The sequence below is a fragment of the Lycorma delicatula genome, chromosome 4 (assembly GCF_047948215.1).
Source record: "Lycorma delicatula isolate Av1 chromosome 4, ASM4794821v1, whole genome shotgun sequence".
In the NCBI taxonomy this organism is placed as follows: Eukaryota; Metazoa; Arthropoda; class Insecta; order Hemiptera; family Fulgoridae; genus Lycorma; species Lycorma delicatula.
In genome coordinates, this window is record NC_134458.1 from 158,467,177 (window position 1) to 158,493,149 (window position 25,973).

The 25,973-nt window shown below is 29.5% G+C and overlaps 1 protein-coding gene across 2 annotated transcripts in view; it reads left to right on the top strand.

The window, feature by feature from the left end:
* The first annotated feature begins 1,388 nt into the window (after nucleotides 1-1,388).
* LOC142324029 (uncharacterized) overlaps nucleotides 1,389-25,973 on the top strand; it is a 99,331-nt gene continuing 74,746 nt past the window's right edge. For both annotated transcript variants that reach the window (XM_075364594.1, XM_075364595.1), the window contains exon 1: nucleotides 1,389-1,599. In XM_075364594.1, coding sequence (XP_075220709.1) covers nucleotides 1,592-1,599 — 8 coding nt within the window. In that variant the 5' untranslated portion in view covers nucleotides 1,389-1,591. The remainder of the gene's footprint in view (nucleotides 1,600-25,973) is intronic.

The following is a 25,973-nucleotide window of genomic DNA, read 5'->3' on the forward strand; positions in this document are numbered from 1 at the left end:
ACACACACACACACACACACACACACACACACACACACACACACACACACACACACACACACACACACACACACACACACACACACACACACACACACACACACACACACACACACACACACACACACACACACACACACACACACACACACACACACACACACATGCACGCACGCACAGGATCTGATTACCAGATTTTATACTTTTCTTCAGGTGTTAGTAATTAACTGATAATATATAATGAACAGTAATATACTAAATTATAATAATATTAATTATTATTTTTCTAATAAAAAAAACTGCTAGCCATATAGGTAACTGCTAGGTAACAATCATTCTTGAAGTAATGAAAAAAATTAACCTACTTTAAAATTGACAAATTTTTTATACTTATAGCTAAAACTCAAACATTTATTATGAGGATAAACATATTTAAGAAAATAAGTAAATAAATGGTAAAAAAAAGAAATAATCATAAAAATTAATCAATCTTTAGAAAGTAAAATATCTCTATTCTTTTCTCATGGCATTAAAATTAACAGAATTAAATACATTTTGTAATTATAATTTTATTATTTGCCTCAGCTATGAATTTAGCAGATCAAAATTCATTCATGTGAATATGATGAAGGTATATTTAGTGAGGACATCTCTCAAATGTAGCCTAGGCTTTTAAGTACAGCTGATAGTAGATATGGGTAGAACCAACCAGCATTTGTAATGACTTAAATATTCACATACATTTTTACCTACTTGAAATTTAAATTATGAAAATTATTCGTTACTGCATTATTATCAAGTTATGTGTTTAACCTGATAAGTTTTTAATAAATCCAATATAACTCACATGAATTGGTTTACATGAAAATTATAGGTTAGTAGGAATGTAGTTTGCCTGTTTGTTTTTCCTGCAATCTTTAAATATTTCGTACTTAAACTAATAAAACCACAATTTTTTTAATTTACCTATTCTATTAGGGGTTTTAAATTGCAGTGAATCGACAGATAGTTAATTTGTTTCAATTACAAGCAAAATCGAACCTGCCTTTTCTGATTGGGTAATTCTTTTTTCTCTATTTTTTTAAATTTATCCCGCCATAAAAAAGACATTTTATGGTATTGGATGTATCGATGTAACGAGGAATGACTTTTACTGATTAATTTTCAACTTTTTTTTTAATGCTATTATTATTTTTATCAAGCCATTAAACTTTTTACATTTACAATCACTGTATCTATATAATCACAATAACAAAAAAATCTTAAGATTAAGTAATCAGAAGTAATTGATTAATTCGATATTGAAACTAAATCATCCGAATCGATTTATATAAGTCGATTTATAGCACCAAACGATAACGAAATGAAAACCAGTAAACGAGTGTAGACGCGTAATGGCCGACGGATTTTGTCGATAATATAAAAAATATTGTTTTTTTAGTAATTTATAAATAACCATTTTAAATTTATAATTTTTTAGTATTTTTTAATATAATAATATATCAAGTGGTCTAAAGCTGTTATTAAAAGGAAAGCATATGTATTATGAAAGTTTTAAAAGTGAAAAGAGCGTAGCCTATTCAGCAAGCCCATGTTAAGGTACATATATGATAGTTTTTTTGTTTGTAGATAATATTTCACGAATGGTTATAATAGTATCTAAACGTCTGAAGTATTATTTACAAAGTTTATTTTATGTAAATACTGCATTTAGCGTTTTCGTTTGGTTTCGGCGTGAGTACATTTTAGGTTTATTAGAAGATATGTAAAATTTTCAACCTATTTTTTTGTTCTAATCCCATATTGTTATTTTTGTTGTTTTTTTTAAGTTTCTATGTAAGTTACTTCATATTTCAATTTGTTTATTATTTATAATTCAGGAATCGAATAGGTTAAGTTACCAACCTGACTTGTATATATCCATGGTAAGTAATATTATCTTTGTGCAGTGGTTGTAGAAGTGAACTTGTGTGGTATGGTTTTTTATAAAATTGTAATTTTCGTTTAGAAGCTGTTTTAATTTATTTGAGTACTACGGTGTATCATGTGATTTTGTTTTATTACTTGGTTTTTATTAATTGTTTATTCATTGAGAACTACAGTATAATAATTTTTATATTTTGTGATAAGGTAAGTATGGTTTAAATTTTTTATAAAAGAAAATTTATAAATTGATTAGTTGTAATAAAATCATAAATGTAAAGGTTTATATTTCATTTTGATACTGTTACTCATGTTATTTTAAACATGAGTATCAAGTTTTGCAACAGTTACTCAGTAATTTTTGGATTAGTTATTTGTAGCGTACAGTTGTTAACTTGGTCCATCAATTTGTGTAAACATACTAATGAAGTGTATAAATTAACCTAACCTGAATGTGGATTTGCTGTACTTCATGAACTGTACTGGCAACATATAATGTGTCATTTATAAATTAAAACTTGAAAATAATTTAATTTTTACCTATTATTTACTTCCATAAGTATTGTTTATTACAAATAATAATAAAAATTATCGTAAAAAAAATTTGATAGCTTAAATAATAATTTAATTTTATCAACAATCTATCTATCAATCAATCAATCAGAGAAAATTTCTAGAGAAATATTTTCAGTTGTAGGATAATATTTTATTATCATACATTAGCAATTTAAACATAAATGAATAAATATCAATTGTAGTAAGGATGACTTAGTTTATTGTTATAAAAAAATACTTTGTATTTATTTTTTATAATTACTGTAAATATAATTTTATTAAAATTATTATTTTGGGGAACTCATATTTATAATGTGTTGGTAGCTGACACTAAAAAAATGTATAAAATTAAATTTTTTAGCATTTTAAATGTTTAAAATGTTCTGTTAACTTGCTGATTTTTTAGTATTTATTTATTGAAAGATACCAATTAAATAATATTTTTTTTATTTGTGATTTAATTTAAGGTTAACATCTAGCAATAAAACATTTAATTTGTATAATTACTCTTAAAAAAGGAGAAATGTAAATTTCTATGTTAGTGATATATAAATACAAATTCATACAATCATAATAATATGAAGGTGGTTCTTAAGTTTCTGTATTTAAAAAACTGATTAATAAAAATAATTAAAAAAGCACATCACCTGTCAATAAAGCTAGACTATTTTTTTTATCTCTTTCATTGGAATAATTATTTTTACAATTTTTTTTTCTCTTAATATAAAATATTATAAAAGATATATGTGATTACAAAATTAAAATTTTATTCAAAGAAATCATTGAACTAAATTCTTTGTAGGAGTATTCTTCAGTCTTAACAATGAAAATTCAGGTTGTTAAGGTACACAAAAAAGTGAAAAAATTGATTTGTTTATTATAACTATTTGGTGTTGTTAACACTTTTGTCAATTTTAGGCAGAAACTACTTTTAACTAGTTAACTACTACGTTGGTTTTTCCATTTTTGTCACTGGGCCAGTTTCATTTTTTCTAGTTTTCATTAAAGTGTAATTCACTGTGTGTGTGTATGTGTGTATGTGTGTGTGTGTGTGTGTATTTTTTATATACATATGTAGTGAATTACATTTATATATATATATATATTCATACAATATAAACACGTATATAAAAATTCCAGTAAAAAAACTAAATATTATTAAACAGTTATGTAAAAATAAAAAAATGTCTATAATAAATCACATAATATCATTATTGGAACTCACCCAGACCATAATTATTATACATTTAATAATGAATTTCACTTTAAGGAATAAGGTTTACTATGGGATTCCCATTAAATAATATTCTATTTGCCCTGTGGAGTAGATAATCCCCACGTTTGGAACATAACATCTATGTTCTACATCCAGAGAGGGAACAGCTGTACGTAACTACTATACATAATGCTGGCTACCCGGGCTCTGAGTGTTTTCCTTAGAAATTGAATTTTTTGTTGACCTGACTACAGCTACAAGTCATTCTACAAGGACTGGACTTTTCGGCCACCTGCAGATATGAAAACTTTAAAATGATTAGGGAAATGGTTTCACACCACCTTTAGAGCTGGCGGTGTGGAGGCCAGGATCGAAGTGATTGCAGGTGTAACAGAGACCCTTCTGCTGTCCACATGAGCCCTGTGATGGCAAGCATGTAGCTAAGGTGCCCATGTATGTCGGTGCATGGTAGCTCTGAAAGCTTGATTGTGTAGAGGCCTGAAGTCAGTGCAGAGATTGTGCATATGCTCTCTGCCAGGACATAAGCCGGTTCCACTGGAGTAACAGACCCGATCTCCAGGGTTGGAAGCCTTAGACTGGGGGTGTGCCTCAGCGGCTAGCCTTCTTACAGAAGGGATCAAATTATTCCTTGCAAAATCCCTGCATTATCATGCAGATTGAACAAAAACCAAATGTGGCAGAGGGTTCACGTTAGCATCCTCATCTTGAACTAGCCATTTCACCTGAAGCGAAACAGAGAAAGAGTCATGAGTCAGTAAGGATGATAAATAATGTTAAGAGTTTGCAGAGAGCTTTATTCAAGAACAATGTTCTGAAACCAAAGTATCTGATAATCACAAGAGAAGATGGCAATTTTTTGAGGGTAAGCCCATTTCTTATCACTTGAGAAATAAGTAATTGCACTGGAGGCCCAGTTAAGGAAATCTGAAAAACATCAGTCGACTTCACGTAGATACGACTAACGATGTACAGTCGCAGAAAATCCGTGGACTTAAGAGTATTGGCGATTTTACTATACATGTTGATCCACACAGCACACTCAACACCTCAAAAGGTGTTGGGATCTGCTGAATTGTAAAGAGCAGGAAATCGTAGAGGAATTGACACCACAAGGAGTAGAGTGCTGTAGGTTAAACATTAGAAGGAACAACAGAAGTCCTACCATCTGCTTCTCATGTTTTCACCTTTAACAGACCAACCTTGCTGGAGAAAGGGCATGCAGACCAATTGGATGTGTGGGCTTTTGTATTGCAATCAGTGAGATGCTTCAGATGTTGACGATTTGGCCACAGCTTCCTGATTCGTAAGACCACAAGTATGCATGTGTGGTGATGAAATTCACAAAGGGGAACTATGCAAGGATCCTCCTGCTTGTATTAACTGTAAAGGATAGTATTCATGCAGATCAAGAAACTGTCCTGTGTACAAAGAGAAGGTGGCTTTTCAGGAAGTAAAAACTCTGCAGAAGGTCAGCTGCTTAAAAGGCAAAAAAGATTGTTAGCACCTGTGAGCTTAGAGCAACAACATATGCTCAGGCAGCAGTTGCTGACTGCTGTTGATCTAGAGCAACTCTTTGGCAAGCCTGCACCTACTTTAGCTACTATGATTGAGAATAATTGATAGCAGAATGAAGTCTCTCTCTATAAGAATGTTATAAAACCATCGATCAAGATATTGCTTCTAGATAGTACATCGACCAAGAGCAAAAGCACATCTGATCAGAAGAAGAAGATACTAAACCAGAAGTTCAAGTTCATCTGCATAACCTGTCAGATGATGGTGTGAAAAAAGTTATTGCTTCAGCGCCTTCTATGGAGGCTCCCAAGCCTTGAACATCTGAGGTAGTCTCAAAACCACAGAGACCACCAAAAACCACATAGGGGGGCCTGTTTCCCCCTGTCTTAGGTGGTGACTGGTTTGACTCCTATTGTGGGGGTCTTCCAGGTTCCTGCTTTTCAATCAGCGCCTAAACCAAGTGCTGATCCATGCCCATTGTTGTCTGTGGCTTCAATGATCTCCGATTCAGAGGTCGAGAGCTATGTGGGCGATGACATACTTATTGAACACGAAGCTTTTCGAAAGATGGAAAAGAAGAGAAAAAAAGGTTGGCCAAAAGGTAAACAACGAGATTAACTCATTAAAAATAAAATCTAGAAATTGGTTTTTAGATATACATAATCATTCAGTTTAAACTCTGCTCACACAGTTCATTAAAGTTTGTGCTTCACCGGCAAATATCCACTACTATATATATATATATTCTTTTTTTTTGAGATGAAATATCAAAAAAACCTTCTCAGTTATGCCAAGAAACATAGGTAAAACTTTTGTTGCAATTGATCAGGTAGTTTTTTGTTTATCCTGAACAAACAAAAACCTCTTCTCTTTATATAATAGTATAGATACTTTATTTAATTCTGTTATGTAATATTATTCATTTGATGGATTCGAATCGTTCAGTTCAAACCCTGTTCACAGTGTATTAATTCACTTCATTAAAGTTTGTGTTTCAACCAGCAAACCTCCCCCTACTGCATATATATATATATATATATTTTTTATTTTTTTTTTTTAATTTTTAATACATCTGATGAAGTGGTGTATACTAAAAGGTGCACAAAAGCACTAATCTGAATGTATAAAATAAAAATAAATAAGTAAATTTTATTTTATTTATTATTTATAAATAATTAACTTATTTACTGCTAGGATGATAAACTACAAATTCATACACGTTATCTATATATATATATATATAATATATTATACATTTCTTAATTGGTCAGTACAATAATCTAAACACATTTTACATGTTAAAAACAGGCAATTTACAAAATCTGATCCATGCTTCTGGTAAAGTTTTTATCCAGAAACTTTTTTTTTTTGAGTTTTCAGCAATTCTGTTTCAAAGATAAAGTAAGGCTATATTAAAATTTAATTCGTTTAACATAATTTTACAGAATGAGTTATTGGTACTGTATGATATTTGATATATAAAGTGAATCTCAAAATTTTATCTTCAGTTTCTGAGAAAACTTGTAAAACCCCAAAAATTTGATACAACTTAACCACCTTTTTTAATTATCAGTAAACAACTAAGACTAACAAAATTTATAGCGAATATAGATCTTAGAAAATTGATGTTAAATAAATTCAATCTAAAACTAAATAATCTGAAAAAAATTGGATTTTATTTTAAATAAAATGGTAGAAAATGTTATGAAAAATAACACTGAAAATTTTACACCTAAATGAATGAAAAATTATCATTTTTAATATTTAAAGAATTAAAAATTATGTTTGATTTACCTTGAAGATATTATTTAATCCCTGTGATTGTTTATTTTTATAAACTAATAAAATGTATTAGTTTACTTGTCAAAGTTTAGAAAGCTTAGTTGGCATAGAGGATGGAGGTAGATTGCTGGACTAATGAATGGCTTCTTGTGATGTCCTTTTTTCACTAATATAGGCTATTATTGTCAGTGGCAATGCTAGTTTGAATACCTCAGGTAGAATTACTGCGCATCTATGTGTTAAACTTTCTAAAGTTTGACAAATTATAAATACTGAGAAATTTTTTAGTTTTGTAATTACAGCCAAATTTTGTTCAGCTATACTGATATTTACAATAAATTAATTTTTTTAAATACTTAAAAAAATGGCAGAATTGATGTTAAGAACAATTGTACTAAATATATCTTATTCAGTTTGCTCATAGAGTTCAAATTAACAAACTGCATGTACGAGTGTTCAGGTGGCCAATTCACAAACATCTGTAAATCCTAATGCATATAAAAGAACTACGTGATGTTAATCTAACCATGCGCTATTATATTTTACAAAAATTATATATATATAATTTTTGTATATATATATATATATATATATATATATATATATATAGATATGTATTTTAAATTTAAATAAATTTGGACATTTTATTTGAGTTTTTTGCAGTTATGAAATTGTCAGTTACCCACCAACAGTAAAATTTCACTAATATCTTAGAAAATTAATGCGATAATTAATAAATTCAATTCAGTTTTCATTATCTGATTGTGAGAAATCCATAGTGCTGTCAGTATTAAGAGATGATACAATGGGAGGCTCAATTCTGTTTTCTATTATATTATCCAGTTCCCAATAATTTGGTTCAATAATATCTGCTACATGATTTATACAGTTTTTCCATTACTGTTGGCCTGTTTTATCGATGGCTTTTAAGCATAAATCTTTTTAACATCAGATATTTTAAAAACAGTATTTTCTGATGCTGTACAACTTGATTTGTCCCCAAATTAACTCAATTTGGTTGAGTACATAATAATGGGAGGTAATTGAACGGTTTTACCACTGGATCCTGCTAACTCATCAATTTTATACAGATTAAAATTACTCTTAATATGTGAAACCCTTTGCAATAATTGGACCCTTAAGTTAACCCTCTTCAAAAAATCACTGCTTTTGAACTAAGCCACATTTTGATATCATTTATTTTCCAAGATGTGGCTGGAATTCTTTTTTTTTTTTCATGAATGATAAGGGGCATTGTCTAAGACAATAATTGAACTTTCTTCAACACATCTCTAAACCATTTCTCAATAAATAGAATTCGTTTTTGTCGAAATTGTCAACTCTTTCTTCAGTTGATCTGTGGGGGTAATTTTTTTTTTTTTTTTAAGGAAATCGTAATTCATTAATAGATTCATACTTGCAAATCACATTGTACATTGAAGCAGCACAACTTCATTTATGTTGGCAGTTTATTAACGACATCCGAAATCAACACTGTTGGATTACTCTGTAATTCACTTTGTAAGCATTTAAAATGATATGTTTTTCCGCACAACTTATGCACTTTTTTCATGGGCTTTTTTTTGGAGGGGATATCAATAATTGTGCACTATAATCGGTGGAATCGGTATCAGACACGTGTCAAAATGGTATAACTCAAGTCATACAGACAAATCTATGAATACACTACATGTTCCTGTAAACTTAAAAAAGTTTCATTATATTAATTTTAAATAACATTAAATAAATAAGTAACAGAAACATAAAAATTGTAACATGAGAACAAAATAGTGATTATGTGAAAAGATCAACAATTTTAACAGAACTGAGAAGACATAACATTATATAAACTTTTGATTACATTGACCACTATATGACAAATTAATTATTCGGTCACTAATATATGAGTAATGATTACACTGATAAACATAATTTTTGTTTCCTAACATGCAATACATGATTTTAATCTCTTTTTTGATGCTGAAAATGAATATGAACTCAGAATCATTCTATCGCCCACCATTATTGAAAATTTTTTTAATTTTAATTAAAGGATTTTTTTTCATTTTTCAATGTATAATTAGCATTTTAAGCTCCTATATTGCATTTTGTTAGCTCATTTTTTATAGTTTAATTTTGTTAACATAATTTGTAAGCTATAAATAAACAATACTTGACAATGAATTAAATCATATCTTAGTCACATATTATGACATCATACCTAATACTAAAGAGTGAGCCTTCATGGACAAGGTTAATCATATCTGTGCAGGTCAAATCATGAAGCTGAAAACACAGGTGTGTGGTTTGTATTAAGCACTGGATTTAGGGATGAATTAATTTTGTTCAGTCTTATTGTTGTTGATGCAACAGTGCAGTGTCATAATGCCTCGAAATTGTGTAAATGTCGTGGATGCCTTTTGTTATGTATATGGTGAGTTTACCGTAAAATGAAATAGAAAAATATTACACCCTTAATTAAAAAACCATATCATTTGTAATTTGAGTGTAAAATTGGTGATCAGGATAAGACATGGGCTTTTCATATAGTATGCACCAATTGTTCTGTATATTTAAGAGGATTGCTGAAAGGTACATGGAAGGCTTTGCAATTTGGTGTACCTATGGCTTGGCATGAACCAAAGGATCATGTAACAGATTGTTACTTTTGTTTAACACATGTCTCTGGAATTTAAAAAAAATCTAAACATAATGTAAAATATTCTTCATTGCAATTTGCAATCGGGCCTGTACCTCACAGTGAAATTATTCCAGTTCCTGAGCCACCTGTGAATGTGTTTTGAAAGTGGCATTGAAGAATCAGGCAGTGAAGTAGACAATGATTTTAAGTTATCTTACAATAAGCCACATCTTCTATCACAAGGTGAATTAATGACTTGGTTAGGGATTTAAATTTATCAAAAAATCAAGCTGAACTGTTAAGATCAAGACTGCAAGGTTGGAATTTACTTTAAAAAAATACAAAAATTTTGGGCCTTCAAAGCCGACAAAAAGAACTTTCTCAGTACTTTATTGATGAAAATAATTTAGTTTATTGCACAAATATAAATATTGATGAGCTTATGTTAGTTACACATAGGACAAGTTCATAAACCTGAGGACTGGCGCCTTTTCATAGATTTGTCGAAGTATAGTTTAAAAGTGGTTCTACTACACAACGGTAACAAATATCCTTCGATATCAATATTAATTTGAAAGACATGCATAAAGATGTTCTTGAAAAAATAAATTATAAAAAACGTAGCTGGAACATATGTGGAGACTTGAAAGTTATAGCTATTTTGTTAGGCATGCAGTTGGACTATACTAAGTACATGTGCTTTCTTTGCGAATGGGACAGCCAAGCTAGGGATAAACATTATGCTACTAAAGAGTGGAAGAAATAAGACAATTTAACTCCAAATGGGGAAAAATATTCATGAGTCCTAAATTGAACCCAAAAGAATATTTTTACCTCCTCTCCATTTCAAGCTAGGACTAATGAAAAATTTTGTAAAACCAATGAAGAAGGAAAGTCATATATATATATGGATTTTTGTACATCAGGCACAAATTTCTGAATGTTTTAAGTGAAGGGAAAATTAATGGATTATTTGTTGGTCCTCAAATAAAAGAGTTGATCAAAGGTGATGTATTTAAGTCAATGTTAAATAATGTAGAAAGTGCAGCTTGGGCTTCATTTAAAGACGTTTTCAAACACTTTCTCGGCAAACAAAAATATGATGATTACCACGATATTGTTATTCAACTTCTTACTTCAAACAGAGCTGTGGGATGTAATGTGTATTTAAAAATACATTTCCTCCATTCACATCTGGAATGTTTGCTGGACAACCTTGGAGATGTAAGTGATAAACATGGTGAACGTTTCCACCAAGACATTTCAGTGATGTCACTATAAAGGGAAATGGAATACTAACATTCTAACTGATTACTGTTGGAATTAATTCAGAATGTGCCTGAGTCTAATTATAAAAGAAAAGCATCAGCGAAATCCTTCTGACACAGGTATGGCCATGCAAAATTATAAATTTTACAGATTGTAACTATATTTTCCCTTAATTTTTTTTGAAGTGTAATTTATTTAAAACTAAGGATGATAGAAAAATTGTATTTACAGATCTGTAATGTATGCAAAAAAGCAATTCAAGAAATGGCATCACACTTAGAGAAACATTAAAAAAAAATTTTTTTGTCTATCAGTGTTATAATGTTGTATATAGATTTGGCCACATTGTGAATCGGTACTGATACAAGGGACGTGACTCAGCAGAATCATGACAAACTCACTAACACAAAAGCAATGTTTGTTTTTTCTTCACTGTATAAGCTAACTAAATACAGTATAGGATAATGTATGGTAAATATATTTATGCATACTGTTGTAAATTGCCTTATGCTTTGTATAATCGATCAAGGATTAATTTTAAACTATATACTTGTAATTTTTAATTGAATAAATGTTGCTAATATTGATGTTTAGTAAAGTTTGTAGGATTGTAATGTTTTACTGCCTTTTTTAGTGTTTTTTTTTATCTTAAAATTATATTTGCTTTTGATTTTATTTATATAAATTTTTTCAGAATTAAATTATCTGTAGATTTTTACCAAGCTACTTACTAAATTTTATTTGCTTATAACAATTTTAACAAAGTTTAGTGAAAGTGGATTTTTCAATTTTTCCAGAATTGAAAATGTAATTTTTTATGGGATACATTTGTTCATGTCAAGTATTTAAAATCACTAATGATCAATGTATAATTTATGTCCTAAGAATTTTAATATAGCATTATTTTACTTGAATAAAACAATCAGGGTGAAGCTTTTTGCCAGCTGTAACTAAAATATTCAGCTGCAAGATTTTACTTTATGATTAGCATGGTGAAAATGTTGAAATTTAAATTTGTATAATAAATCTCTTAAAATAGTAAACTTGATAACTTTGTTTGATTTATATTATTTAATATATTTTTAAATAATTGTAAATTTCTACATTGATATGTGATAACTAAATTTGTTTAACTTTTATTAAGTTTTAAGTAAGTGTAAATGATGTGTATATAGTATTGTATTTTTTTTTTATTATTTATAGGTAGATCGATTGATTTTCAATCGTGAGTCCTTTACAAAGAATGGTGAATGACCAAAGCTGTCAAGCTATCAAGAGTCTTGCTATTCTGTAAATTAAAATAGCAACGTGAAAAAGGTTGCGTCTTTCATTGATGGGCGGATGATAAAAGTGTAGGTTTATCATTTTTGCTATATTTTTGTGTCCGTTTTTACCTTTTTTTTTTATAAATATTGTTACATTTTTTATTATTGATCTTTTTGTCATTGACTTCCCAACAGATTTTTAATATTATTACGTATATTTTTTGCTGTATTTTACTTTTTCTAATTTTTGTGTTCTTAATTTTATACAACAAAACTATGATTATTCAAAGTAAAGTGAACAGACTGATTTCAGATAACTTTTGATTTAATTTATAACATTGTGGAAATAAAAATATGGTAATGCTGATTTCATAGTTTACCGATGGATTCGTGTAGATCACCATAGTTAGGGATATTTCTAGGCTCAGTTTTCCTTCAGAACTTTGAAATAGATAACTGCTTACTATTAAAATTTTAATGTCTTACTATGATTGTCCTTTGCAGTCAATGCCTTGTAAAACATAACCGAGTGAGTGTTTTGAGGTTTATTAACATTCATTTTTTTGGCTGATTTGAGGTTTTGCATTGTTCTCTGTTCTGAACTTACTTTTTCATGTATAAAGTGTATTTATCCTGCTTCAGGAAATTTCACTTTACATTATAGAATAATTAAAAACGTTCATATAAACATAGGCCCAAAAGTGTTTTGTTTTCTAGTTGCAGTTAGATTTCTGCTCTAATTTTTAATTAATTCTATATGAAAACTCAACAAACACAAATTAAGGGAAATTAGTGGTTTAATTTAATATGTAATCTTAGATGAAAAATAAAAAAATAGGTTTTAGAGTGAATAGTTTTATAGTTTCCAGAAAATAGTAAAAGCCAAAAGATTGAATTCAAGAGGCATGATTTTTTTAGATTTGGTGTTAATTTACTTTGTTAAATCACCAATAATAATATGAAGGACAAGAAATAAAAAACTGTCCAAAGTGTAGAAGGTCACCATTTATAAAATGGTGTATTAAATTTAAATAATCTCACTTTTTTACAAAACTATTATGAAAGAAGTAGTCTTATCTTTTAATGTATGACTTGTAGTGTTTTCAGAATTTTTTCTTTGGTTTCAATTAATATGTATTTTAAAAATTCCGATTTCATTAACTCTAATTGAATCAATTTTCTCAGAATTAAGTTTTCTACAAATTTTTTTTGTAGTTTTGTTTGGTTGTAGCCAATCTACTAACAAAGTAAATTTATGCCAAACCTAAAAAAAGAATGTTTATTGACTTCAGTTTTTTTAGGTTTTACAACAATTTTGTTTGAACCTCTGGAGATCAGATACCGTTCTAGTTACCATTTTTTTCAGTTTTTTTTTTTTTTTTTTTTTTTTTTTTTTTTTTTTTGTGTAAGATTGCATATGAAACCACTTGATTTGCACATTAATTTTTTATGTCCATTGTTTAAGTGTTGCATTATTTGACCTTAGAGCAGAAATCCAAGTAAAATCATCTACTTGTGGCAAGTTAAAATTAAAGCATTTTGAGATCTATGTTTTTATGAACCTTTTTCATAATTTTTATGAATCCACCTATCAGGTAAGGCAGAAACTTTCTGGAATACCGAGTATGAAGTATACACGATTCTGTTTACCAAAATATGTTATTCAATTTTGACCTAATAATAAATTGTATGTATACATTTTTTAAAATACAATGTATAATATAAAATATTGTATGTATCATATATATATATATATATATATATATATAATAGCAGTTGATGAATTATTATCATTGTAAATTAATTAATTAGTGTATTAATAATTTGATTTTGTTATAAAAATATTTTTAAATATTTAGGTAGGTAGGTCATCTATAAATTGTAAGTTTATATAATTTAAAATAAATATCGATTTAGAGTTCACTACTATTTGTTAAAACAGCCTGGTGTTGTGAAAAAATTCATTTTTTTATTCTAAGAGCAGGTTTTTTGGGAAATTGTTATTTCAAATGCATTTGATTGAGAGTTAGATAAGTTTTAAAGAAATAAAAGTTGAAAATTGTTAAATATGATAGACTACAAAAAATGATATTATTTTTTTCAATAAAAATGGAGATGTAGGTGGTAACTTTTGTTAATGAGCATCATTAGTTTGTTGATACCTGGATCTTGGCTAATCTTTAAAATGAAATCAAGTAAATAAATGATAATTCTTTATATTGTGTACCGCATCCAAGCAAAAAGATTTTTTTTTTCTTATATGGTATCATAATATGAACTGAATTAAATTTTTATGTACAAGTGATGTTATATTAAAAAAATTAATTTTGATTTGCTGTTGGTATTAATTTGGTTGCAGTAGCTTTTACATGTGCAGTAGCTACCAGAAATCTTGTTATGCATTCATCTGCTGTCCATTCTGTTTGCTGCTGGTGGAACATTATTCTTTGAAACATAGAATCTGCCATTTTTCTCACCACTTACTGTAAGATGTATGTTGTGATTGATTTTGTGCAGGCACAAAGATATAATACCATTGATATAAAATCTTTTGATGGTTGTGTTGTTTTTTTTAGTAATTACAGAAGATCCAATGTGAAATTAATGTCAGAAAGATAGTGTGAGTGATAGAGAGAGACTGATATTCAGAGATTAATATCAGAAATCAAAGATGGGTGGATAGATGTGAAAAAGGTTGTTGTTTAAATGTTGCTACTTGTTGATACAAATTCAAACAGGCAACGTGTAAAATATAAAAATAAAAAAATTGTGACTTCAGTGATATTATGGCACTCCAGTGGAATTTTGTTGATAAAATAACATCAATGTCAGAGTTTTGTTTATAAAACCTTTGGAGATCAATAGGAAAAAATAAAAGTTCATGAAGAGTGTTATTCTTCTGTATGATCACCTCACAAGTTATGCAAAGGCGTTACTTTAGAAGTTTGTGAAGGGAATTTTTCAGCTATGAACACTACATCTAAGTGTTGATGCTGAGTGACTATAATCTGTTCACCTAGATGAAGGCCCATTCAGAGGCCCTTCATATAATTTCAGTTAGAAGTCATTGAGGAGCTTCAGATAGGTTTAATAGTTCAGTACCATGGTGGTAGAGTTTTTCAATGAAGGTCTGCAGAAGTTGGTGTCACAGTTTAGGGATAAGCAGCTGAAAATTGATGGCGACTATAAAATATAGATTTGTAGGCAACTTATATACCAAGTTTTTTTTTCATTTTTCTCTAAGCGATGACAGTTTAATATCCAGTTAATTTTGACAGATAATTTTTTTAGCATGTAAAAATTGCAAAGTTTATCAGGATTCAGACCCAGAACATTCTGGATGAAAGATGATTTTTGTTTAAGATGTTAAACAAAAATTGTTTAACGAATTTCATTCTAGTTCCAGATTGTAATTATTTTGTTTGAATTGTTTTCACTTGTTTTTACTTTGATTCAATTAAGCACCTTCACAGAGATCTTTGCTTCTTTGAATCAGAAATAACTTTAGACTGCAGATGCATTCATTTACTACTTCAGGCACTGAAGTAAAGTTGGAAATAGTAAACATATCTGTGTAGTTTTTAATGTCTCTGTAGAGCACTTAACAAAAAAAGACTCGGCCAGTTAGAAGTTAATTTTGGAATAATCATCAAATTGCTCATTCATATTTCACTTATTTTAGATCAGTATTTGCTAAACTTTTTCCAAGTAATATCTTCCTGACCTCTTATGAGCTAATGTTGAGTTGATGTTTATCTCTGTGTAAATGTAGAAAGAAGCGAGACAAAAGGTGATTATATTCTGTTATTTATTTTTAAATGAATATAAAATTGTAAAGAAGTATCCAGTAAGGTATATAAGTATTGATTAATATAGATCCTGTACATACAAGTGCATATTTTTGTATTACAATTGACTTAAAAATTGATCTTTGATACTTGATTAGAATGTGTAGAGTTTGTTTATCTTATCAATAGTTGATTTTATTGTAGATTACCTGTTAGTTTTTTTTTTTTTATTAGTGATTCAGTTTTTACTAAATTTATAAAATTATATATTTAAGTTAGAAATATTTTACTTTAGTAAAAGTAATTTAAATTGGAACTATCTTAGAAACTACTAGAACGATATATCCAACCTTACATTTTTCTTTGGCAATAGCTAAAGTCATAAAATTGGTGTTTAAGCATGCTCAAACCCCGTGTATACTTAATCAGATGGATGTTTTATTATGCTTTATGACTTCTCTGTTTAAAGTAAAAATTACTGACTTATAACATTTAATATTATCTTTCTACAGTTTTGAATTATGGTAAGAGTGTTATGCTAGGTTGATGTGTTTTTGAAGGAGAATAAAAAGAAGATAGTTTGAAGAATTTAAATAGAATACGACATGTAACATACTTTTGTTTTAATGCTGTACACTTTTAACCACACTCTATGTAAATTTATGACTTCTTATTTATTTGGAGATACTTTCCACACAATGACTTTTTGCTCGCACACAACTTACATCAATCTATTTACATCTTACTAGATTTACATAAGTTTTTCTTAAGAAAAGATCTATATCTGCACAGCTCCTACTCACCAGACCTGGCACCCTGTGATTAATGGCTCCCTCCTAATCTTAAAATTTCGCTTTAGGAAAAAAAATTTGAAAACAGAGAAGTGATAAAAAAAATGCAACAAGACTTATGTGCTCACTAAAAATGACTTTGAAAAATGCTTCCAACAATAAAAAGTTTGCTGGAATAAGTGTAATGCATCAGAAGGGGCATATTTTGAAGGGGATAAGTCGTTGAACTAAATACATTAAGTAATTTTTTTTTATGAGCCAAGTTCAGATACTTTTTGATCACACTTTGCACAATCGAGCATTATTTTTCACTAAATGATTTTTTTTATATTTTATTAAAGTTTCTCTAGTAGTCCCATTGTAATTTTCTTTAGATAACTTGCGTAGAAGATTTTTTAAAACAAAAAATTACATGCCTCTATAGATGTTTGTCTGCTTAGTACTGTATTGAATTGTTATTATTTATCATAATGATCTAGAGCCAATGCTGTTCTGGTAATTAAAGTATTTAAAAAAACAGTTCAAGAAAATTATTTCTAACATTGTGGATGGAAAAAATATAGGAAAAGCAAAAATGCTGCTGGAATTTTTTCAACTTAATTTGAAAAATTTCTGCATGCCATACATCCTTATCTTGCACTTAGGTATCCTAAGAGTATTCTGTGGTAGCACTTTCTTCATGGGCATTTTTGTGCAGTTTTTTTATTTATCAAGGATGCTTCTTTTCATTATTTGATGTTTCATTCATTTTGGTGGTTTATTTTAATTTGGCACAGATTTCCAAAGAGTAGAATTTAAAGAAGAAAGAGATATTTTCCTCTTTTGGGTGGTTTTATTAAGTCGTTCTACAAAAAACAAAGTTTAATTTGAAATAAAATCATGAAACATTATGGAGATATATATTTTTCACTTTTCTCTTGTGAATCATGATATGAACCTAAAAAATATATTACAAATAAATTTTTTAAATCTAGTAAATATAAAATTAAAAAATACCTTGGATTAAGTTTTAATATCCTGAATTTATAGTAAGTTTTCTTACATGTCGATCTTAAGTTGTGGAACTGTTTTTCAAAAAAATTATCTAATTTTTTATTGATGATAATTTGGAGGAGTTTAAGGAATTGTGGAATCAGGACAGGTAGAAGATCTGTGATATTTTACAAGCATCAAAACATCAAATTAGATTTAATGGAAGATGAAAGTTAGGACTTATAGTATATTCCAATATATCATTCTAATATAGTTTAACATTTTATTTATGGAAAGCAAAAACATATGAGGTCTGTACAGATAATAACTGAACATTTTTAATTACCCACCAGTGGAAATATTTAGTGATGTGCGGTTGGCAGCATTGTGTTCCGCATAACCTCCTTTGTAACCACATGTTCTTGATATCTCATTAGTTTTAGTGTTGTTATTTGAGTGCAACGTGTTTGTGTTAGTAGCGATTTTTGTAATGTCCATTTTCAGGAGCAACGAGACAATATAAAATTTTGCATGAAATGGGAAAACTTGCAGAAACGTTTCAACTTTTGAAACAAGCTTACAGAGATGATGCTCTGAGTTGAATGCAGTGTTACAAATGGTTTTCATGATTTAAAAGTGGTCTTCAGTCAGTTGAAGATAACCCTTGACCAGGAAGGCCTTAGACGTCAACTGATGACACCCTCATTTAGAAAATCAGTGATCTGGTGCATGCAAATCACTGATTGACTTTCAGAGAACTTGCAGCAGAGGTTAGGATCTCAACTGGATCATGCCACAACATGTTAACTGAAAAATTGAACATGCATTGATTTGCAGCAAAGTTTGTTCCTCGTTTGATGACCAAACAACAGAAAGAACATCAATTGGATTCTTGCCAGCAACTTCTTGAACAAGCCAATGACTATGAAATTACAATATTTATGGCATCGAGACAAAAATTCAACCATAACAATGGATTAGCAAAAGATCTCCATTCCCCGAGAAAGCACATCAATCTCGATCCAATGTTAAATTGATGCTGTCTGTTTTTTCCAATTTCAATGGAATTTTGAATTTTTGTCTCAAGATTAAACAGTAAACCATGTGTACTATCAAGCTGTTTTACAGCAGTTACATGAAAAAATTCACAAAAAAGACGAGAGTTGTGGCAAGACATCTCATGGTTCCTTCACCAAGCCAGTGCGCCCACTCATTCAACTTTGTCAATTTGTCAGTTTTATGCCAAAAATCAGATTACTGTCCCCCCCCCTGCCTCCCTACTCGTCAGACCTGGCTCCTTGTTATTTTTCTTTTTTCAGAAATTAAAATCAGTGGTGAAAGGATGTGGTTTTGAGACTATTGATGACATTAAAACAAATTCGTTACGGACCTTAATGGCCATTTTAAATGAAGCTATCCAGGACTGCTTTGCAAAGTGAAGACACTGACGTGAAAAGTGTATGGGGAATGGGGTACTTTGAAGGAAACAAGGACCAATAATCTATAAAATTAATAATAAAGTTCAGTTACTTTCTGAACAGACATCTTACAATCAAATTTGACGCCTATCAATCTGTATTTAGCTTGAATACGTGATAATGTTTGGTAATAGTTTTTGCCTGATGTAATTTAATTATATTGATAAAGTTGCTACTCAAGGGGTTAACCAGTTGCATATGACATGTACATCTGGATCATTAGCATCCAAAAGCGGAAATATCTTTTTGAAAATGGGTGAAGCTTATTTATTTTAAAAACAATTTCAGTAAAAAAGTTCACTTTAAAACAGAACTGGCTTTCTGATGGTACATTATATTATGTATTTTTTTTTTATATATATATAATGTGCATTAAAAAAAAGTTGTCATATTTTCATATTTTTTCATTTTTAATTTATTTCAGAAAGCAATTATTTTTTAATTATAATAAAAGTAATAACCTTAGGTACTTCAACTGTTACACTCAAATATTTTCTTCATTATTTCATAAGAAATTTGTAAATTTATTTTATAAAGAGCAAGTTATTTTGTCAAATTCTCTCATTACCCAAGTTTTTAAAATTAATTTTTTTTTTTCAGTTGATAGAGTCAATCCATCTTTTTATTATTTCACTTGCACAGATTGTCAAAGGGTTTATTATAAAGCAATGTTTTTCCAAGCTTTTGGTGAAATTAGTGTGGTATTTGTGTTAATGAGTAAATTGGTTTTTTTCTGATTCCAAAAGTATACAGCTTTTTTGTGAGTGAACATCTAACTAGTTGAAAGTGGATAATATTAATAATTTATTGATAGAAAACATTTTAACACTTAATAGTTTTTTTTCTGGTTTAGTGTAGGGTATTCATAAGATTATAATGAATGTTATTTATTACCCATTCCATTATTGTGTTACTTTGTTTAAACATCATGCTTTTTTATGTTATGTTTATAAATTTTGTAAAAAAAATTCCTAAAATTGAACATATAGTGTAATGGAGAAATAATTTCTTAGCTCTTAAATTGTTTTATTTGTTGGAAATACAATTTTTTGTAATATTGTTTTTCAGATCAATTATAATGATTAATTCACAAAATTTATGACAAAGGCAATTAAATTTGTACAAAAAAAAACAAATTCTGTTTATCTTATATAAAAAATATTTCTTTAAAGTTTGATGTAGCTGTTGCAGATTTTGGTTGTTCACTTCAATTATTTCTTTATTAATTTTATGATGTGTTTAAAAAATAACAGTACTTTTATGTCTGGTTTTTATAAAGAGACATTTTGTGATGGTTGGCATCATTGCATAGTGTAGAAAAAACAAATAATCTCCTACCACCCGTGTATCTACTTGGTTTAGTTTTAGTGTAGCTATTGTTCAAAGTAGAATTGTTTGGTCTCTGGTGATGAGTGAATTACATGAATAAAGAGTTGAGGTGAAATTTTGCATCAAGCTTGGCAAAAAAATGATTCAAGAGGAGAGCCACATACAATGCTATAAGTGGTTCAGGGGTTTTAAAAGTAGTCAGGAATATACTGATTATTATGCTTTTCCAGGAAGGCTATCAACATTTACAGACATGTCCTGCATTGCCCATGTAAACAATTTGGTCAGTTCAAATTGACATTTAATAGTTCAGGAGATAGAACGGACTAGGATTTTGGTGAATTCATGTCACAAAATTCCAACTGATTAATTGGAATGTATTATATTGTTGCCAAATTCTGAAACTTGGCACAAGAGCAGATAGACAGGTGTGTAGCGATCTTCAAGAAGTTTTGAATCGTGCAAATGATGATAATATTTATTTTCTTATCAATGATAATAAACTGGCAATGAGACATGAGTTTATGGATATGACTTGAAAACAAAGTCAGTTATTGTAATAGCTCAAAAAAATCATCATCAAGACTGAAAAGTCATTCAAACACTTAAGGTGATGTTGACAGATCTGTTTTGACATTAAGGCATTGTCACTTGAATTTCTACCTGCAGGGCAGACAGTCAGTTGCTATTACTATTTAGAAGTTATCAGATGTATCTGTAAAAGTATGATGAAGAAGAGAAGTGAATTTTGGCATGAACATTTTAGTTCCCTCACCATGTCAATGAGTCAGCCTTCTCATCACTGTAAGTTGTACAAAAACTTCACTCATTGTCCTCATCCACTGTATTCACCCAACAGACCTTATATGGTCTGTTAAATAAGTTAAACATAAGGTTTAAGTCCCTGCAAGTCTGTTGCCATTTTTTTTTTTATGTACTACTTTGTTCATTCATCTTTACCATTAAACAAACGAGTTAAAATATTTCCAAGGTTGTAATAGTAAATGAAAAAGAAAATAATATGATGGTAATTATAGTATTATTCATATCAGTTGTTCAATGAAAATAAAAAAGGTAATAATTCCTATGTTTTAGAAATGTGAACACACACTGATGTTCAATGGATATTTATAAATTATACCTGATCTGGTAAAACAGTAGAGTTGATGCATTCTGGTGAAAAATGTTACCGAATGCAGTTGCAAGACTTGAGGAATCAGCATGTATAGTCCATTCTTTCACTCACTGTGATAGTTAAAGGTCAAAAATTTTATATCAGGATTAAAACTTTACTTCACAAAAATCTTACAGAATCAGATTGTTTTGTTATCAGCTAACAGTAGACCATAAACAGATTCCAGTTGGGCTGCTTGTTTTTATGAAGAATATGTAAGCATAAAGAATGGCCTAGATTAAAAATACTGAAATATCAGAATTGACCAACATATGAAAATGTCAAATTTTCTTGAAGACTTTTGAATACTGTGGGGGGGAATATCGTAAGCTGCCAGGATTCTAGCATCACTAGTACTCTTTATAATGTGATTTAAAGAAAAGAGAAATTCTTGCTGGATAATCCCTCGCTGCTGGACTACTGAACTGATAAAGAATTGCCTGGACAACACAGCATCTTTGAAACAAAGATTTGTCATCATAGGGCTTGTATTCCTTTTTCAATTTTTTGTTACTGATGAAATGCAAGTTAAAGATTTTGCATCTGACTACGTCACAGTCAAATGAGTAGAAAAGTTCAACCAGACTGCTCTTAAAACATTTTATGAGTATAATCAAATCTTAATCAGATGCTATATTATCATGACCGACTGAAAAAATTACTCATAAAAATTCACAAAAATTTACTAAAATGTATCGAGATGGGCTGTAATGTAATTAATATATTGCCAATTAAAATAAAAGTGTCAAGTGGTCATCCAATTCATCATTTTCTGTCATTTCAAATGATAAGTGGTATCCTTACTTGGAGAAGGTTGTGTCCAATTTATTGTGTAAATGCAAGCAGAACATGTGCAGCATATAATCCGTCTACCAAACTTAACTTCTTTCATAAGTCAAAAGAGCTAATGTTTGGACAGTGTTTCCCTCATATTAGAGCTTTTTGCAGACAGTTGCCCAGCATATTTGAGAGTTGAATGAAAGTGGTGAACTCACTGGAATAGTGAATTTTCCAAATAATTATTAGTCATGAAGAAGCAAAGCGGCTGCATGAAAAGATACTACTTAAAGTACATGTATGTGATTAAACAGTAATGTGCATTATTTATGAAATGTTCCACACATTATTGTTAGAACTACAAGTTTTCTATATTATTTTATGATAGAATGTTTTATATATATATATATATATATATATATATATATATATATATATCTGGTTATATTAACTAATAAAACCAAACTGATCATTAGATGAACTCTGAAAGTGACAAGTAATATTTTAGGAATTAAATTATAATAATAGCAATAATACAAAGATGGTGAAATATATACATGTATATTTGGGAAAGAATAATTTGTTTAAAAAAATTACCTGATTTATTTTGAACTATTGTAAGTTGTTATGCAGTTATGTGTGATGCAAACCTTCTAATTAGAAATTAGATGTGTATTGTAATTATACAAATTCAAAAACAGTAGTCCATGTATAAATGATATTAATTTTAATATAGTGTAACACACTTAACGATTGGTATAAATTTAACTTGGTATAAATAATTATATTGCAAGTACTTTAATTATGAGACAGTTGATTAGTTTGATGTTACTCCCCATTATTTATCTTTCTACATTGATATTTTAACTTCAACATATTTTTTCTATATCATCACCCTTATTTTTCTGATACATATGTTATGCTTTGACTAATTAGTTGCCGAGTTTTAAAATTACTATTGTGTATGATCAGTTGATAAAAATTAATTCTAAAATAATTACTTTACTATGCGCAAACTTTTAAACTTTTCAGTCACTCATTTTCTCTATTTTAACTCTACATAAATGCATATACTTACTATGTAACATATTATTTGCTTTTTTGTTAATGTTAACTATATTTTATAATAATATTTATATTATTCCAGAAAAATAATAATTTACAGTATTTTAAAACTGTAAAAATATTTTTGTAACTGTCTTTTCCTTAAGGGTTTTTTGTTTACATCAGATAATTTTAAACATCTTTTGTCTAAAATTACCTTATTATCCTATCTAGCAATTATCAAATTATCCTATTCCTAGTTTGAAGTAACAGTACAGTAGAGTCTTGCTTATTTGACATAAATGGGCCGGCAGAATGTCAGATAAGTGAAAATGTTGGATAATAGGGGTGTTAAGAGAAGCCTATTAAATGTCAAACTGTGTATAATTTTACACCTTACAAACGTAATAATCATGTTTTACAGCAAAACAGGAAAAATTGACTAAAAAATGAACTTACAGTCACAGAATTATCTGAAGTTTAATATAGTGCGTACAGTACTTCAAAAGTTCAGTCTTGTGATGATTAAAAAATTTTTGAGTGTAATTTACTTTTCTTTACTGTGAAGTCTTGCCATCTTTGCAGCATCATTATGTTGATTCCTGTTGCTTCTTATACTCAGTGTATTTAATTGCAGTTTCTAGAGCCTTAACTCCATCATTATGTGAAATTCTGGGAGGCTCAACAGCTGGTGTTTGATCTTTATCTTCACTTTTGTTATCATCGCAGTTAACAAGAGCGACGACTTCTTCATCAGTTGTTTCATACTGATCATCATCCTTCATCCAACTTTCGATTTCTTGCAAAGATGCATCCTCACATCCAGGGATACGTTGCACTAAAGGTAGAATGGTTTCTTTGTTTAATCTGTGCTTTCCATTTTCATACGTTCATCATCACCTAGCAACTTCTTCCATAATTTGGCAATTGTTATTGCCCATATGTCAGCCTAGGCCTGTGCAATCTAATAAGCAACATCCTTTGCATTTATGCATTTCAATTTTTTAATCATGTCTTGACCTTCTTCAGTTTCTTACTTCACTGTGGACATAGCTTCCCATGATAGTTTCTTTTTATTGTATCCAAAACTCCTTGATCTGTAGGTTGATATATGGCAGTTACATTAGGGGACGGATCTATTATCTAGCAACAAAACAGCTTTTCTGAGTAAATTATTTTCTTTTTAAAACTATTCTGTTGAAGGAATGAATTCCATAAAGAATCACTCTTTGAAAATTTCATTGCTCATCCACGCACTTTGCTGACTATAGTATTTTACAGTAAGAGCATTTTTTGAAAGTGTTTTAAAGGCTCTAGGATTTTGGGACTTTCCAATCATTATAAGGTCCATTTTTAAGTTTTCTGCATGTTAAAATTGTCAGCCTTTATTTACTTTGCTTGTAGCCAAGGGCTGCTGCTTCAGTTCTAGCTGCAATACTTACCAGGTAACATTTTGTAATTAAGGCCTGACTCATCCCAGTTAAGTATCTGATCACCTGTTAGGCTTTCAGTTGTGCTTAATTCCTGAAATGTTTTCTTGAATGTTTTCATTTTTTCAAAATTTGATGATAATTTTTCACCACAAACACGTAACTGTTAGATACTGTAATATTTCTTCCATTGGTTGAGTCAACCAACACTTGCTGTAAAATCTAGGTCCCCTTTATAAAATTTATTATGAAAATGCAATGCCTTTAGCTGTAAAGTAGGCACACACCTTGTCCTGTCTTCTTTTTCCTGTTTTAGCCTCCGGTAACTACTGTTCAGATGATACTCCAGAGGATGAATGAGGGTGATATATATCAGTGTAAATGAAGTGTAGTCTTGTTCAGTCACAGTTTGACCATTCCTGAGATGTGTGGTTAATTAAAACCCAACCACCAAAGAACACCAGTATCCATGATCTAGTATTCAAATCTGTGTAAAATAACTGACTTTACTAGGACTTGAACGCTGGAACTCTCGACTTCCAAATCAGCTGATTTGGGAAGACGCGATCACCACTAGATCAACCTGGTGGTTACACACCTTGTCCCCTGATCTGTGTAAACTAAACATATAAAGCTTAACTTACTTTTTCAAATTTACATTTTTTCATAGTTTCTCTTTCTTTTAATTTACCACCCATAACTCTTGATGCACACCATTTTTCTATTTCTATTCATTTCTTTTCCAGTCTCCTATTGTTACCTGTCTAGCACCAAAGTTGTCAGCTATCTTCTGCATTGCTTGTTGTATCTTCTTTGTCCAGTCTATTGATTGCGTCAAGTTTTTGTTCCATCTATACAACTTTCTTTTTGTCACCATTTTTTCTGTGCTTGTGTAAATTTCAATTTTTAAACACCACAACAATGTTTGTCAAATTAGACACACCATACACTGACACATACGCATAAACAGTAACAGACAATAAACCGATCTGCATACAATGAT